Source organism: Nicotiana attenuata, unplaced genomic scaffold (genome assembly GCF_001879085.1).
Source record: "Nicotiana attenuata strain UT unplaced genomic scaffold, NIATTr2, whole genome shotgun sequence".
NCBI lineage: Eukaryota > Viridiplantae > Streptophyta > Magnoliopsida > Solanales > Solanaceae > Nicotiana > Nicotiana attenuata.
In genome coordinates, this window is record NW_017670567.1 from 408,980 (window position 1) to 424,007 (window position 15,028).

General features: G+C 36.8%; 2 protein-coding genes across 4 annotated transcripts; one reads left to right on the top strand and one right to left on the bottom strand.

Annotated features, from left to right (window-relative positions):
- Positions 1–3,250: 3,250 nt before the first annotated feature.
- Positions 3,251–5,625, top strand: LOC109241060 (50S ribosomal protein L27-like). 2 transcript variants are annotated; one of them, XM_019407770.1, is made up of 4 exons: positions 3,251–3,386; positions 4,704–4,808; positions 4,906–5,030; positions 5,173–5,625. In XM_019407770.1, the coding sequence occupies exons 2-4, from the start codon at positions 4,724–4,726 to the stop codon at positions 5,404–5,406; spliced, it is 444 nt and encodes a 147-aa protein (XP_019263315.1). In that variant the 5' UTR covers positions 3,251–3,386; positions 4,704–4,723; the 3' UTR covers positions 5,407–5,625. The 2 variants fall into 2 exon arrangements, with proteins under 2 accessions (XP_019263315.1, XP_019263316.1); XM_019407771.1 differs by having other exon boundaries at positions 3,263–3,411.
- Positions 5,626–7,141: 1,516 nt separating this feature from the next.
- LOC109241061 (pentatricopeptide repeat-containing protein At5g25630) lies at positions 7,142–14,696 on the bottom strand. Of its 2 annotated transcripts, none has more exons than XM_019407772.1 (4): positions 14,449–14,696; positions 12,880–12,992; positions 9,873–10,766; positions 7,142–8,376 (listed from the first exon to the last, which is right to left on the bottom strand). In XM_019407772.1, the coding sequence occupies exons 1-4, from the start codon at positions 14,471–14,473 to the stop codon at positions 7,486–7,488; spliced, it is 1,923 nt and encodes a 640-aa protein (XP_019263317.1). In that variant the 5' UTR covers positions 14,474–14,696; the 3' UTR covers positions 7,142–7,485. The 2 variants fall into 2 exon arrangements, with proteins under 2 accessions (XP_019263317.1, XP_019263319.1); XM_019407774.1 differs by lacking the exon at positions 14,449–14,696 and adding an exon at positions 13,390–13,548.
- Between the last annotated feature and the right edge of the window lie 332 nt (positions 14,697–15,028).

Here is a 15,028-nt window from a genome sequence, read left to right on the forward strand (position 1 = left end):
CTCTGTCCTATAACATAATCAACTGGCTGGTATATTTCAAGACCAAATGTGTTCCGGTTAATTAGGTTTTCCTTCTTTTCTTACTAGGCGCAGGGTGGTGAAATGAGAATTCGAAATTATGGTGATGAGAATTCTGAGCAACAAGCTGTTGAAATTTTTTGTTTAGTGTTGTAGGAAAAAATAATTACTATGTTCATGACATAACTGAACAAATAAACTATCTTTGGAAACAAGGAAGAAAAAGAAGGGAACGTTTCTAAGCTTCTAAGGAAGAGTAATCTGTGGGAACGTATACGCATTTTTATTCATGTGTCCTACTTACTTTTTAGTATGTTTAAAAAAAGAATGTCTATTTTTATATTTAGTAATTCTTTAACAGCAATTTTTCACATAATATATTTAAGAATATAAAATTGAAGGATATTTTGACACATTATACACATGTTTAATTAAGATCAAATAGTCTCTCTAAAGTGCGACTAAGACACATTAATTAAAATAGAGGGAATAGTATTTGTATCATCATTTTCAAGGTGAGACTAGGAAATGCAACCCTATTGAAACCAGAGGTAAACGCACCATACTGGTCATGCCGGAGAAAATAATTATACCCATTTTCAATCTTACATGCTATAAATATTATAGTAGCATTTAAAGCTACTTTTGAAATATTTCAAAAGCTATTTAATTGAGTAGTAGGTAGCACTGAAGTTAGTAGGTAGCACTGGCCAGCAGGAGCGGAGAGCGAACAGTGAGAGATATGAGGCTAATAAGAAGGAGGCGAAGCTGGCGGTCAAGGAGGCTAAGACTGCGGCTTTTGCTCGTCTGTACGAGGAACTAAGGGACAAAGGCGGGGAGAAGAAGTTATTCAGGCTGGCCAAGGCAAGGGAGAGAAAGGCTCAGGATCTGGACCAAGTGAGGCGCATCAAAGACGAGGACGATAGAGTATTGATGGGGGAGGACCAGATTAAGCGGAGATGGCACACCTACTTTCATAAACTTCTAAATGAATAAGGGATCAGGATATTGTGATAGGTGAATTGGGGCATTCCCACAGTCACCGTGACTTTATGTATTGTAGGCGCATCAAGGTTGCGGAGGTTGTGGAGGCTATACGAAAGATGAGTAGGGGAGGAGCTATCGCGCCAGACGAAATTCTGGTAGAATTTTGGAGCTGTGTGGGTAGAGCAGGTTTGGAGTGTCTAACTGGGCTGTTTAATGTTATTTTCAGGACGAAGAGGATGCTGGAGGAGTGAAGGTGGAGTACGGTGGTTCCGTAGTACAAGAACAAAGGTGATATCCAGAGTTGTAACAACTATAGGGGTATCGAATTGCTGAGTCATACCATAAAAGTTTGGGAAAGGGTGGTATAACTGAGAGTGAGGAGGACCGTGTCTATTTTAGACAACCAGTTCGGGTTCATGCCGGGGCATTCTACTACGGAAGCTATCCACCTTATTAGGAGGTTGGTGGAGCAGTACAGGGATCAGAAGAAGGATCTTCACATGGTGTTTATTGATTTGGAGAAAGCGTATGATAAGGTTCCTAGAGAAGTTCTATGGAGATGCTTGGAGGCAAAAGATGTGCCGGTTGCTTACGTTAGGGTGATTAAGGAGATGTATGATGGAGCTAAGACTCGGGTTAGGACAGTGGAGGCGACTCGGAGCATTTTCCGGTTGTTATGGGGTTACACTAAGGATCTGCGCTCAGCCCATTTCTATTTACCCTGGTGATGGATGCACTGACACGTCATATTCAAGGGGAGGTGCCATGGTGTATGTTATTTGCTGACGACATTGTTCTGATTGATGAGACGCGAGGCGGCGTCAACAAGAGGCTGGAGGCTTGGAGACAGGCCCTTGAGTCTAAGGGTTTGAAGTTGAGCAGGACTAAGACAGAATATCTAGAGTGCAAGTTCAGCGTCGAGCCGATGGTAGCGCGATTGGATGTGGGGCTTGGATCACAGGTCATACCCAAGAGGAGCAGTTTCAAGTACCTTGGGTCGATTTTACAGGGGGATGGGGAGATCGATGAAGATGTCACACACCGTATAGGGGTGGGGTGGATGAAGTGGAGGTCAGCATCTGGAGTCCTGTGTGACAAAATAGTGCCACTGATACTCAAAGGTAAGTTTTATAGAGCGGTGGTTAGACCGGTTATGTTGTATGGGGCTAAGTGTTGGCTAGTTAAGAACTCTCATATCCAGAGATAAAAGTAGCAGAAATGAGGATGCTGAGGTGGATGTGCGGTCACACTAAGATTGATAAGATTAGGAATGAAGATATTTGGGAGAAGGTGGCGGTGACCCCCATGAATGACAAGCCGCGGGAAGCTAGGCTCAGATGGTTCGGGCACGTTCAGAGGAGAAGCCTATATGCCCCGGTAAGGAGGTGCGAGCAGCTGGCTTTGGTGGGTGCGATGAGAGGTAGAGGGCGGCTTAAGAAGTATTGGGGAGAGGTGATCAGGCAAGACATGGCGAGGCTTTAGATTTTCGAGGACATGGCCCTAGACAGGAAGTTGTAGAGGTCGAGCATTAGGGTCGTAGGTTAGGACGTAGTTGTGCATATCTCTACGGCGCGCTAGAGTGAAGCTAGTCTGTTAGGATTTTATCTTAGACTATAAGTGATTAATGTTGAGTTCACATAACTCTTTCGTTCCTCTTAGTGCCGGGCTTTATCTACTGGTTATTGTTTTGCTTTTCATCTATATATTCTTGTGATGCTGTTATTTCTTTCTAAGGTTTTTATTGATGGTACTGATATATTGTCTCTTTTCGTCCTGTTGAGCTGAGTGTCTATTGGAAACAACCACTCTACCCCTCGGGGTAGGGGTAAGGTCTGCGTACGTACTACCCTCCCCAGATCCCACTAGTGAAATTTTACTGGGTTGTTGTTGTTGTTGATTTTAATTGAGTAAATAATTCTTAAAAAAGGAACAATACAGTGTAAAATTCCTAAAACAAATCATACATTCCCATTTTGTTTGAAGATCTCGGGGGCAAGTGCGCAGATAGCCACTCAGGAATGCTATTTAGACATTAGTCAATACTTATTTTGTCCTGAAATTTTAAACTAAAAATCTTAATTTTAGGACAATTCAAGACACTTTTGTCCCAAAAAATTTAAACTGAAACACTGAAATTCAGGACGCACTAGCTAATTCCTAAATAGCAGCCCTTTAGAGTGGCTGCCTAGTGTTATTTCTACATATCTACATACGGGTGTTTTTGTGAAGTCACACAACTGTCAGGTTAGTTTGGGTTGGGTCAAACTCAACTGGGCCCAATTCTTTGGGGCCCAATTTTTAATTACGGCAATCTTCTCCGGCCAACAATTTCCCCTTTGCTGCAAACTTCCTCCTCTCCCCTTCTCCTGCGATATCGAGTTGTAAGCTCTCTTCTCGCTCTATCTCGTAAGATGTGATTTCTACAAATTATTATGTGTACAGAATAATTTGTACACTGGGTAATTGTTGTTGTTGTTTTATTATGTGTACAGAATTCTTGCTTGCTTCCTATATATGATAATTGTTTCTATCAGTAATGAGGTTGTTTGTACTAATCACTCCTTTTAAGCATTATTAATCAATTGTCTGAAGACTTGTATTATAGAGTATGAATTCTGCTGTATAATGAATACCTACACTGACACTTTGAGACTCGCTTTGGAGCATAACATACTTTGCACTAAATAGTTCCAAAGTTGTTGCTTTACTAATCTGCTTTTGCGAGTATTAGTAATTTTATCATTTTAAAACTTATATGGTGACGTTACATTGAGCATTTACCAGTTGGGGTGCAAGCTAAACTTAAAGTCATTTACTAATTCTTCAGTCAACCAATTCCTATTTCTAACAATCCCAAATGGTAGTATTTGACATAGATCCGTTTGGATGCAAATATCTGGATTAAAAAAAAAAAAGCAGATGAAATGTTATCTAATTGTCAATTGAAAAAAATTTCCAAATACAGGCTGAAATAACTGGGATTGAGTTTGTATTGCAGACCCAAATTTTGATTAGACTTTGTGCTTCAAATCTAAATTTTCTTAGGCATTTTATGACAGGTTGAAAGGATTAGGGATTCCTCCTTCCAAATGAGCCTTGAATTAATTTAAAATTTCCATAGAAAAAAATAGTTCATCTAAACCGATCTCTGAGCGACGTTAATATGATAGAGGATTGATAGTTAAATTCTCTAACAATTTAGAATGTGATTATTGGTTAGTAGAGAGACAAATCAACTAGCCCCGAACTACTAGTTAGTAGAAAGTGGAATCAATAAAAAATGCTTTCTGTCTCTGCTGCTCCGTGGCTGGGTAGAATCCCCTTCATTACGGAGTGGAGTATTGAGGAAATAAATGGTGGTTGGAAGGTTTTTAAGTCAGTATTAAGTAGAGATCAGAAATTCCCAACGGGGTTTGAGAGAAGGGCAGCAAGCAAAACCACAGGAAAATCCAAATAATTGGAACTTTCACTTTCCAGATCCCCAGAATCAATGGCAGGACTCTGGAGGGCGAGGTGTCAATTTGACTCAGTTTTCCTTTCCCTCCTAGTTTTACCGTGTACATGATATGGTGGATCTGTTCAGAATTTGTTCTATGTGAGCTTAATCAAATAGTTGATTAGTTGCAAATGCTCATACCATTGCATTGATGAAGTAATGTTGTAGTTAATGAACTTCTAATACGTTTCTTCAACCCCAGATTTGGTTTTGGTGAATTACATGATGAATGCTGCAGCATCGTTGTTTAGGAGGTTAAATATCAGAGAGCTGGTAACAGGAACACCTGCTTACAATACCGCTAGGGGTACGTATCTTGTTGCACTCTTTGCTAAAGCATATGCTTTGGAAATAGATGAAATGTTTAGAAACTCTGACATATGTTTCCTTTGGGCAAATTTAAGATGTTTCCGGAGATGGATTGAGCTTGATGTTTAGGAGGTGGGCTACCAAAAAGACAGCAGGGTCTACAAAGAATGGCCGTGATTCAAAACCGAAGAATCTAGGCGTGAAGAAATTTGGTGGAGAGGTAAAAAAATCTCTGCTTGTGGAAAAATGGAATGAATCATTAATCAGTTTAGGAGAAACTTTTCTGTTCCAATGTTGCATATAGAGCATGCCTTCTTACCAACATCAGTATTCTTTTTGTAACACAGTTTTTTTACATACAGAGAGTGATACCTGGAAATATTATTGTTCGTCAAAGGGGAACCCGATTTCATCCTGGAAACTATGTTGGAATTGGGAAGGATCACACGCTTTATGCTTTGAAAGAAGGCTGTGTTAAGTTTGAGCGCCACAAGCTGAGTGGGCGCAAATGGGTGCATGTTGAGCCCAAGGATGGTCACGTGCTTCACCCAGTTTACTCGAGCACTGCAGCTGCTGAGCTTAAGACAGCTACTTAAGTTTATCTGATTTTTTAACTGTTGAGTGATTCATGGAACATAAATCTAACAAGTGATAAGCCACTATGAAGGCTGTCTAGTTTTTGTATCTTTTTTAGTTCTCTAGTTTTGAAACAAATATTTTGTCAGTGAATCGGTATTCTGCCTCTATTTTTGATATAATATGTTATGGTGGAAGAAAAACTCTTTATGCATATGCTTACTAATTTTTGTGTTTTCCATTCTGTACTTGAAGCAGTTTAAACTGCAGGGATATTGATACCTTGGGCTGTTGATATTGCCGATTATGTGAACATTGAGCTGGTGGATATCTGCTGATTTAACTTCAAAATTCAATTTTGAGAAATTTTCATAAAGCACTATCTTTTAGTAGTAATTAGCCATCTATAGATACCATTTGCTATATTACGAATTATAGATAACTTTTCTGTGGTTATAAGATGTATTTGATGTATTTAAGCTATTGTATTCATGAATACAATAGCAAAAATAGACGTGAATCAGGGAAGTCCAGCTAATCAGTTGTTGTATTCGAGTGTATTCGACTGTATTCATGGAGTGAAATGTGGGATTACAGCTGGACAAATTATTGTATTCGACAGTATTCACGGCGTGAAATAGGGGATTACACTGTTTTTAAAACGGAAAGTGAATCAATTAACATAATAGATTCCTAATATAACTCAACAAACTCAATTATAACACACAAATTTTGTATTTTCAGTTATAAAAAAGATTCTCAACCGAAAAATACACCAAAAATATAGCAATCTTCAGAGAAATTATATAATATATCTGAATACGTAAATTATATTAATTAAAAAAACATATGAATACATTCATGGCATATAGCGAGACAGTGAATACAATGAAATACATATAATACAACGGGATACATTGAAATACAATGAAGAAAAAGACAGTGAATACAATGAAATACATTGAATTACAATGAGAAAAAAGACAATGAAAATACAGCGTGATTCGTTGAAAATACATTGAAATATATTAACAGAAAAATAAGTTGCTCAACCCCAAAATCCGTCGTCTTTGTTCAAGAACAAACCCTAATATCTAAAAGTATTTTTTCCCCCAAAGTTAATGTGTTTGGTCAAGATTTTTAGACAAAAAAAGTGCTTTAAATTCTCCCCAAAAGTACTTTTGAAAAAAATACACTTTAGAATCACTTTTTAAAAGTTGGGGACTAATTGTTGCTCAAGAGCACTTTTCAAATGAATTAGCCAAACACAAACTGCTTGTTACCAAAAGTATTTTTGAGAAAACACTTTTCAAAATAAGCTGATTTAGAAGCTTGGCCAAACAAGCTATTAGTCTTTCTAAAGAAATCTTATTAAATAGGAGGATTTCTATCCAAAAACAAGTCAAGGAAAACGTCACTCTGTCTATCCCTATTTATGCAACGGTATTTGACTGAGTACAAAATTTAAGAACTAAAGAAGACAACCAAATATATACCAAGTATCAAAATTATCTTTTTAAATGAGTGGTGCTGTGGTGATGTAGGTTTCAGATGTACTTTCATTTTAAATGAGTAATGTAAGAGTCCCAATACAAATTGGGATGCTAAACTTAAATGGAAGAGTTTACAAAAACGAAGTATCATTCTTTTGAAACAGAGTAGAAAAGAAAGTGTGTCACATAAAGTGGGACAAAGGGAGTGATTGGGGTTATGTATAGTATTGCTACCTCCACTTCCTCTCATCAAAACCAAGAATAAAACAAAGACATAGTTCTCAGTAAAACTTCAAACAACATAAAATTGCCCCTTACAATTGAGTCATTCATGGAGGTAAAGAGTACTGAGGATCGACTGTGCATTTACAAATGGACTTTGCATATATCCAAATATGATTTCTACAGCTGCACAGTATGCAGATACAATGGACAACAAGAAATTTGAGTCAAATGATCAGATTTAGCTTTACAAAACCTGTGGATACAGATGTACTCGGAAAGATGAGCAATTTGAAGTCACTCTTTATATGTACAAGACTCTAATCACATTACTTTCACAACCAGCTGCATTCAGGTGCACTAATCACAACCACTTTTCTCTCTTCAGTTCAAGAACACAGCTGTACATGAGTTTCCAACCTGACCAGATGCACAAAGCTGCACTTGAAATTGTCTCTGGCAAACAACAGGAGCCCGCATTCCAAGTTTACAGCTAATATGCAATGATCTTGTCGCAGCAGACAAAGTATCAGACGAAAATTCAGCTTCCCTTAGCACCATACGGCTTCTTTTGGCTGCACTTACTGGTCCCTTTGGTTCATTAATTAGTTCATTGGGTATCTGCAACAATTTGGGATAAAAATGATGGACAGCATTCTTCTGGTAGACTTTTTCCAAGTTCTCCACTTCTGCCTCGCCTTCCATATCAACTTTACTAGTCAAGTTTTGCTTTTCCACTGAGTTGGCCACTCTATTTGCTGCCTCAGCTAATCCGACACCACGACAGGCTTCTGCAACAAGCATATGAGTGCTTTCCTCTGGTTGAATGTTGAATTTTTCCATGATTTGGATTACCTCTTGCGCTTCCCGAGGCTTTTTATTTTCTGCATAACCCCATATCAGAGTTTCAAAAGCTTTCAGATTAGGAGATATCCCACACTCGCACATCCACTCGAAGATCCTCATTGCACAATCCATTCTACCAGCAGTGCACCATCCACTAATTACAGTAGTGAAAATCACAACATTTGGAAGGTTCCCAGATTTAACCATGGTATTCAGGACTTCTTCTGCTTTTTCTGGTTCCATTGCACGAACGTAACCCTTGGCCAAAATGCTATACGCGTGGACATCAGGTTGAATGCCAGCTTCGACCATGTCATCGAAGACCTCCCTGCACTTAGCCATATATCCTGCAGCACCCCAGGCATTCATGATGGTGCTGAAAGTAATGACATCAGGTTTGACGCCGAACTCTTCCATTAATGTAAGAACCTGATCAAATTGATGGAGAGTAAAACCTTTTATTGGACATCACATTTAATAAAATATTTGAATTTGGCAAGCGTGTGAAGAGAAACAGAAAAAGATGCAGAAGTTCTACATTCCTAAAAAAGCATATAACTGTAAAATTCAGCCATTCAATGCAAGCATTCTATGAATGAATTGGCTAATGAATGACGCAGGCAAATTCGAAATCATGCTTACATGCACAAATACGACCTCAATCGTGGCTCTAACTAGTGTCCTGTCTCCTAGACTGTACTGATCCATGCTAACATTTCAAGTGGAAAATGTACTTGTGAAGTGGTTCGTAACACACACACACACACACACACACACACATATATATATATATATATAGAAGACTTCAAACAGCATTTTTAAGTAAATCAATACAGATATCATTTGGGGAATGAAAATTGTCAGCCTTGTGCAACAAGAATAATACTTGTGTTGCATCATTTTTATAACAATTTTCAGTTAGTTAAGATGTTGCTTGATGTATCAAGTTTCTTGTATTAGGTAAAAGCATTGATATTATAGCAAGCAACTTATGAACGGTGCTTTCAACTTTCAGCTCCAAACTACTAGGGCTTCAGTTGTTCAAACTCTGCTTGAATCTTTGACTTTCTATTCTCCCAGCTTTTTATTTTTCTTCATGGCTTACAATGCTTTAGTCATTCAAACTCTATTGAATCTTTGACTTCCCTTTCAGTATGCTTTTCCACTCTTTTTTCCTTTTCTTTTTTCTAGTTTACTAGCCTGCAGAGGGCGTTTTCACTTTCTATTACAATGTGAAAAGAGAAGACAGAAAAAGAAAAATACCTCTTCTAAAACCCCTACCCCATGGTTTCAATTTGAAGTTGGCTTTTCATTCTGGCAAGTCTAAAAGTTATCATCATTCAAAGAAGGAACAATTCGTAACCTGATTTTCCGGTATTCTGTTTAAACGGGACTTGTTAAAATGGGGCCTTATATGAGTCCCAATATAGGGGTACAAAATTTGCCACTGAGGCCCTGCTAAAGTGATAAGGCTGAGGAGGTGCAAGGATATTGAGGTCAGTGGCTCTAATCTCCAAACGCTAGGTGTCTTCTTATTGGATTAGTTTGATATAATTTCATCTGATTTGCAGTCGCCGAAATTGTAGTTTTGCTTGTGTTCATTGCGTCACTCCAAAAAAGAAGAAGTTGAAAGTGCCTCATATTTGGGTTTCTATACATTCACTTCGACATTTCGAACATTTACGAATACAATTTCTCTACCTTTTTTCCCCCCAAAGTCATATAATATCAATCTTTCACTCTTATAAGTTAAAATGCGATGTTAAACATCAAAGAAAGAGGAAGTTACTTCGGTTCCCCCTACTTATTCTTTTATTGTAAGGCGAAGAACAGTGGCATCTAATCTGCCAACAATCATTAGTTTATTTTTTTCACATACAATAGAAGGTTAATAGTTATTAATCAAAAGATATACCAATACTAACCTCATCAACACTGTCTCCGTCTGAAATGTCAAGGAAGCCTTTGATCAGTGAATTGAAAATGACAAGGTTAGGATGTATTCCAAGATCCTTCATCTTGTACACAAACCTCAAGGCATCCTTTATTTTACCTTCTTTACAGTATCCAGATATAATGATGCCACAAGTCCTTTCGTTAGGGTGCACATTGTTCCTTTGCATTTCTAAAATCACTCTTTCCGCCTTTTCAGTTTGATGATTTTGACTATAAGCTGCTGCTATCGTATTGTAAGTGATAACATCCGGTCGTAAACCACAAGCTATCATCTTATCCACCGTATTCCATGCATCAGCAAAATTCTTTTTGTTACACCATGCTTTAACAAGTACATTGTATGTCCTCAGATTTGGTTTCACATTAACTTCCTGCGACATTAACTCCATTATCTTTATAGATTCTTCAGGCTTTCCAGCAATTCCATACCCTTTAATCAAAGTGTTAAAAGTGCTGATTGCAGGCTTTATCCCACTCTCCTTCATTTGTAAGAAGGCTTTCATTGCTTCCTCCATGTTTCCAGATTCAGAAAACGCATTAACAACAGCATTGAAGAAAACTGGATCTGGATTCATACCATTTTCTTGCACTTCAGATATAATGGAATGGATGTGATTGAAACGCTTCTGGGCTGTCAAAGTAGCTAAGAGGGTAGTGTATGTAATTAGAGATGGTTTATGCCCTTCTTTAATCAAACTATCAAAGATCAGCTCGGCTTCCTTGGGCCTCCCTCTTTCTAAAACAGTGTTCATCAGTTTTGTTCTTGAGCGAACAGTTCTACAGCTATTACCATTCACACAAAAGGTGCAGAGGCCAGATTCAGGTGTTGGTCGCAGTGGCATCTTATCGTCTGGATCTTTTTCCTGCAGTCATAAAGGCTTTTAAATTTTAGCAACAACCACTGATCTTGAACTACAACAGCAGAGCAATTATCCTTTTTTTTTTAAAAAAAAATTGTTTTTAAATCAAAGATAACTGTAAAAGTTACCTGTAAAGAATGAAATCTAATAAATTAGCTTCAGATTTTGATGTTTCAACTTCATGTGGTACTGAAACTAATACTCTATGTAAGAGGACTATTAGAGAAAAATGAAAAAGGAACCCCGCATTTAGAATCAATAAAAGAAACATCAACCCTGTGTTAGTATTTGCTATCAGGTTAAGCCCCAGTCCTACATTCTATTACTCCTTAATTCAATACCCATGACAAGATTTTTGTTGTTCAAGCAATATTATTTAGCGGTTTCATTTATTTCTACTAGTGCTTCTCCAAAAAAAAAGACATCCTTCAACCTTATTAACACTGCAGGCAATCATACAAACATATAATCATATTTACACTAAAGACAATTTCTTTTGGAGTCAGTTTTATATATAATGAAAACCATCATTCTTTTCAGGATAAGGGAAAGAATGTACAGAAACAAATTACCAAAGGAAGACTTGAAGGAAAAGAACAAAACCAAAAAAAATGGAAAAACTATTCTACATTCTAAAAGGGTTGCTAGTGGCATAGAAGGTACAATTATATGTCCTCGTCTCGACGTGGACCTCAAATTTTGTTTGGATAGAACCAATGATGCCTTCTTCTTAGCAAATCCAAGGACTTTTAACAGGAGATAGGCTAGAATTACCAACATATGCCAGTGGAAGTGTCCGTCTTATCCCAACTCAAAACATTCTGCAATAATCCCCTTCATATGTTTACCCAAAATGGGCAGACCGTGTACTAAGTGACTCACGCATCCCACTATATAGATGCGCAATGTGGGGGAGAAAAGGAGAGAAAACTATTATGTTGAAATTGGAGGTTAATAAGATATAAGAGGGCTCCTTTTATAGGAGTTGAGTAACATGATAAAGGGAAAGTAACCTAATTCTTGGGATTTCTGATTATTATGACATAATCATTAGGAATTATTTTCACAAAGTTCTTAATGACTCTCTTGATTTTCAATAATGAGATAATCATTAAGAATATTCTACAAAATACTCTAATAGATTTTCTTGATTTTTAAGATGCACCCTTAACGTAAAACAACTTGAATTTGCAACTCAAACTGGAAAGTGTTGCTGAAAATAAAATTGATTTGGCACTATCATGAGACTAACTTGGCCACAGCGTTATTGTGAATCAGTAGAACATAACAGAAGTCAAAGGCATTTATGCTGCCAGCTTGATCAAATTGTTGACAAAAACAAGTATGTCGCAAGCTGGTTCCACACTAGGTGATGATTTTTAATGATGTGGCTCTGACTGCAATGAAATGGCTCTCACCAGGTAAAAGTGGGTCGATACCTTGATGTCAACTGACACAGACTACTGGTGAGCTGAATATTGCCTGTTGATTTGACAAGTCAATTGACATAGACTGCTAACTTCACATGTTAGGTGGCGTAGATTGAGGACTTAAAAATTATAGAGTGTTAACTAGTCAATTAATGTGGACTGATGATATCAACCTAGAGATTAGATAGTGTGCAGCATGCGTAGGACAAACACAGACAAAGATGCACTACCACAATCGTAAACTATAAAAAGAAAGAAAAACTTTCGCAAACGAACAGGTAGCCCTCTGGTAGACTGAAGTTTTTAGATCTTTTTAAATGTAAATAAGTTTGTTAAGAATGGAAAACTCTCCTGTATACAAGTAGTATGCCAAAAAGTAGAGAATCTACAGCATAATATGATTCTCCAACGTTTCATTTACCTTGTATGTCAGCATTTTATTGGGTACAAAGTTTAAGATGTTAATTTGTATGTTATAATAGTGATAATGAAGGTAAATGAACTATTAGATAGATAGGGAAAACATCATATCAACATTTAAGGTCAAATTAATGGATTTGAATTCTTGAAAGTTGTGTGAGTCGTATAAAAATAGTATGATATCAAACATTTTGAAACGTTTCAAAATTTGAAGGGTGTCATATAAATTGGAAGAATTGAGTAACATGTTATCACATTAAATGTACCTTGATTGGCGATGCATGCAGCCACTCTTTTCTGATAAGGGTCCTCATACCCGACTTCTTGCGATATGTTTCACAGTTTTGCCTTTCTTTTCCAAAATCATCCATGTAATTTCCTGAAAATGTTAAAAATGTTTGCCAAGTGAATATTGGTGTCCTCAATTGGCTTTAGAAAATATGTAAACAGGCTTACTTTGGAAGCTCACAAACAAATTAACTAGAAACATTATCAGATGTCCCTAAAGGGACAACAGTAACAAAAATGTGAAGCTAAGAGACTGCGGGAAATATCACGAGAAAGTGTATTTAAGGGGATCAGTGCAAGAATTTAAACACGATATGATTATAGACATTTTTCCACTGGGTAATTCACTGACACTGACCTAAAGCAAGGCCTACTAATGACAAAAGATTCACACTCAGGAAGTATACAAGCAATTAAGAATTGAAGTAGATCAATGTGAAGCAAGTAACCAACATAAACTGCTATTTAGTAAGTTAAGTCCATTATACCTATAGGCCAATGAAATGTAGGCAACAATTTCAGTGCACTGTCCAGAACATATTTCCGAACAGTTATTCAGGTCGTACAGTCCAGCTAAGTGCGGAATTTGTCCCACACTGTTGAAAATGAATGTTGCTTTTAGAATCTTTAATAATAGTGAGGTTTGTTTTCAAGGTTGATTTCAAGTTTCGGATAAAGCTTGAAAATGTTAAAACAACACGACTTATCATTTGCACTTGGTCAAGTTCTACAAAATATGAAGCATCTAAACTAGAGAATCCACTGAATGAAAGGCAAGCATTTCATGGAGATATAGAATTGATCTAATATCTAATATCTGTAATACTCTTCCTGTGATTACCTAAGATTGGGGATTCAAAACTTAATCCTCCTCCAATCTGTAGAAGAAATACTAGAATAAACATATTCTTGCAAATTATACCCATTTACACCTGAATTTGGGGATTCATGCATATTCTTCTTTCAAGCCGAAACAAGAACAAACAGATTCTTACGAAGAATCATGTCCACTGACCAAAATAATTCAGATGAGTAGGACTTGATCTTAACAATGTTCTTTCTAGTAACTTTTCGTGTTAAGCGTGATTCACAAACTACACAATTAATCAACAACAATAGGATAATCATAGTTCACGGAATTACCCAAAATCAATTAATTTGAAGATCAATCAGTCAAGACTAGTGTAACACAAGAAAAGGACCCCATTCACCCCCCCCCCCCAAACCCCCCCACAGTTAAAGAAGACACGGCAAAGAGTTTACACAAGAAATTTTTGAAATCCAAATTAACCCATTTTGCAATCAACCAAACAAGCATTACTCACTCTACAAAAAACCCATTTCTCAAAACAAAAAAAGAAAAGGTCAGACCAAGAAAACATTAAACACAACACAAAGAACCGGGCAAACAAGATAAAAGGTAACAAAATCATCCCAGTAGAAACACTAACTATCAACCCAATAAAAAATATTCAAGAATCACTAAGCATAAAACCAAATTTAGCTTGAGTGACTTCTTGAAGAAAAATAAAGGAAAAATGGAGTACCTTTATCCGAGAGATTTATTTGCATGCGGTACTAGTGCAACTTGTTGGTTTCTTATACTATCAGAGAAGAAATGAGTTGAGAGAATTTGTTATATTGAAAATCTTATCCACAGATATATAATTTTGGATTGCATAGGAAAATATAGTCCCTCCAAGTTCCAAAAGATAAGGAATGGAGAGAAGAGAAGAAAGGTTGGAAAATATGAAAGAGACAATTTGGATGAAATCCTCATTCTTCTTTTCTCTTCATTGGATTGGATGATCTTTTCTTTTCTTTTCCACGCGAAAAAAGACAAAAGGAAAAAAAAAAACTTGCTTGTGTGTGTAACATTTTCTTGAAATATAAATATCTTTTCTCAATAGTAGGTTATTTATTTGTTCATTTAATCACTTTGCTAAAAACCGATATTTATTAAGTTAAAATGATTAAACAGAATTATAATCTTTTTTTAGAAAGAAAATAAATTATTACAAAGTGTATTGTGTATAATTGAAAGTGAAAGAATTATGAATGTAGCCAATTCGGTGGAAATTTAAAGATATTGTACTTACTAGCCCTTTGTAAGCTGTAATCTAACCA

Coding starts and splice junctions, on each gene's coding strand:
- LOC109241060 (XM_019407770.1), top strand. CDS start 4,724: ATGATGAATGCTGCAGCATCGTTGTTTAGGAGGTTAAATATCAGAGAG. Junction 4,809..4,905: donor TGCTTACAATACCGCTAGGG/GTACGTATCTTG, acceptor GGCAAATTTAAG/ATGTTTCCGGAGATGGATTG. Junction 5,031..5,172: donor TGAAGAAATTTGGTGGAGAG/GTAAAAAAATCT, acceptor TTTTACATACAG/AGAGTGATACCTGGAAATAT.
- LOC109241061 (XM_019407772.1), bottom strand. CDS start 14,473: ATGCAAATAAATCTCTCGGATAAAG. Junction 10,767..12,879: donor TGCATGCATCGCCAATCAAG/GTACATTTAATG, acceptor TTATGACTGCAG/GAAAAAGATCCAGACGATAA. Junction 8,377..9,872: donor ACGGAGACAGTGTTGATGAG/GTTAGTATTGGT, acceptor CAATTTGATCAG/GTTCTTACATTAATGGAAGA.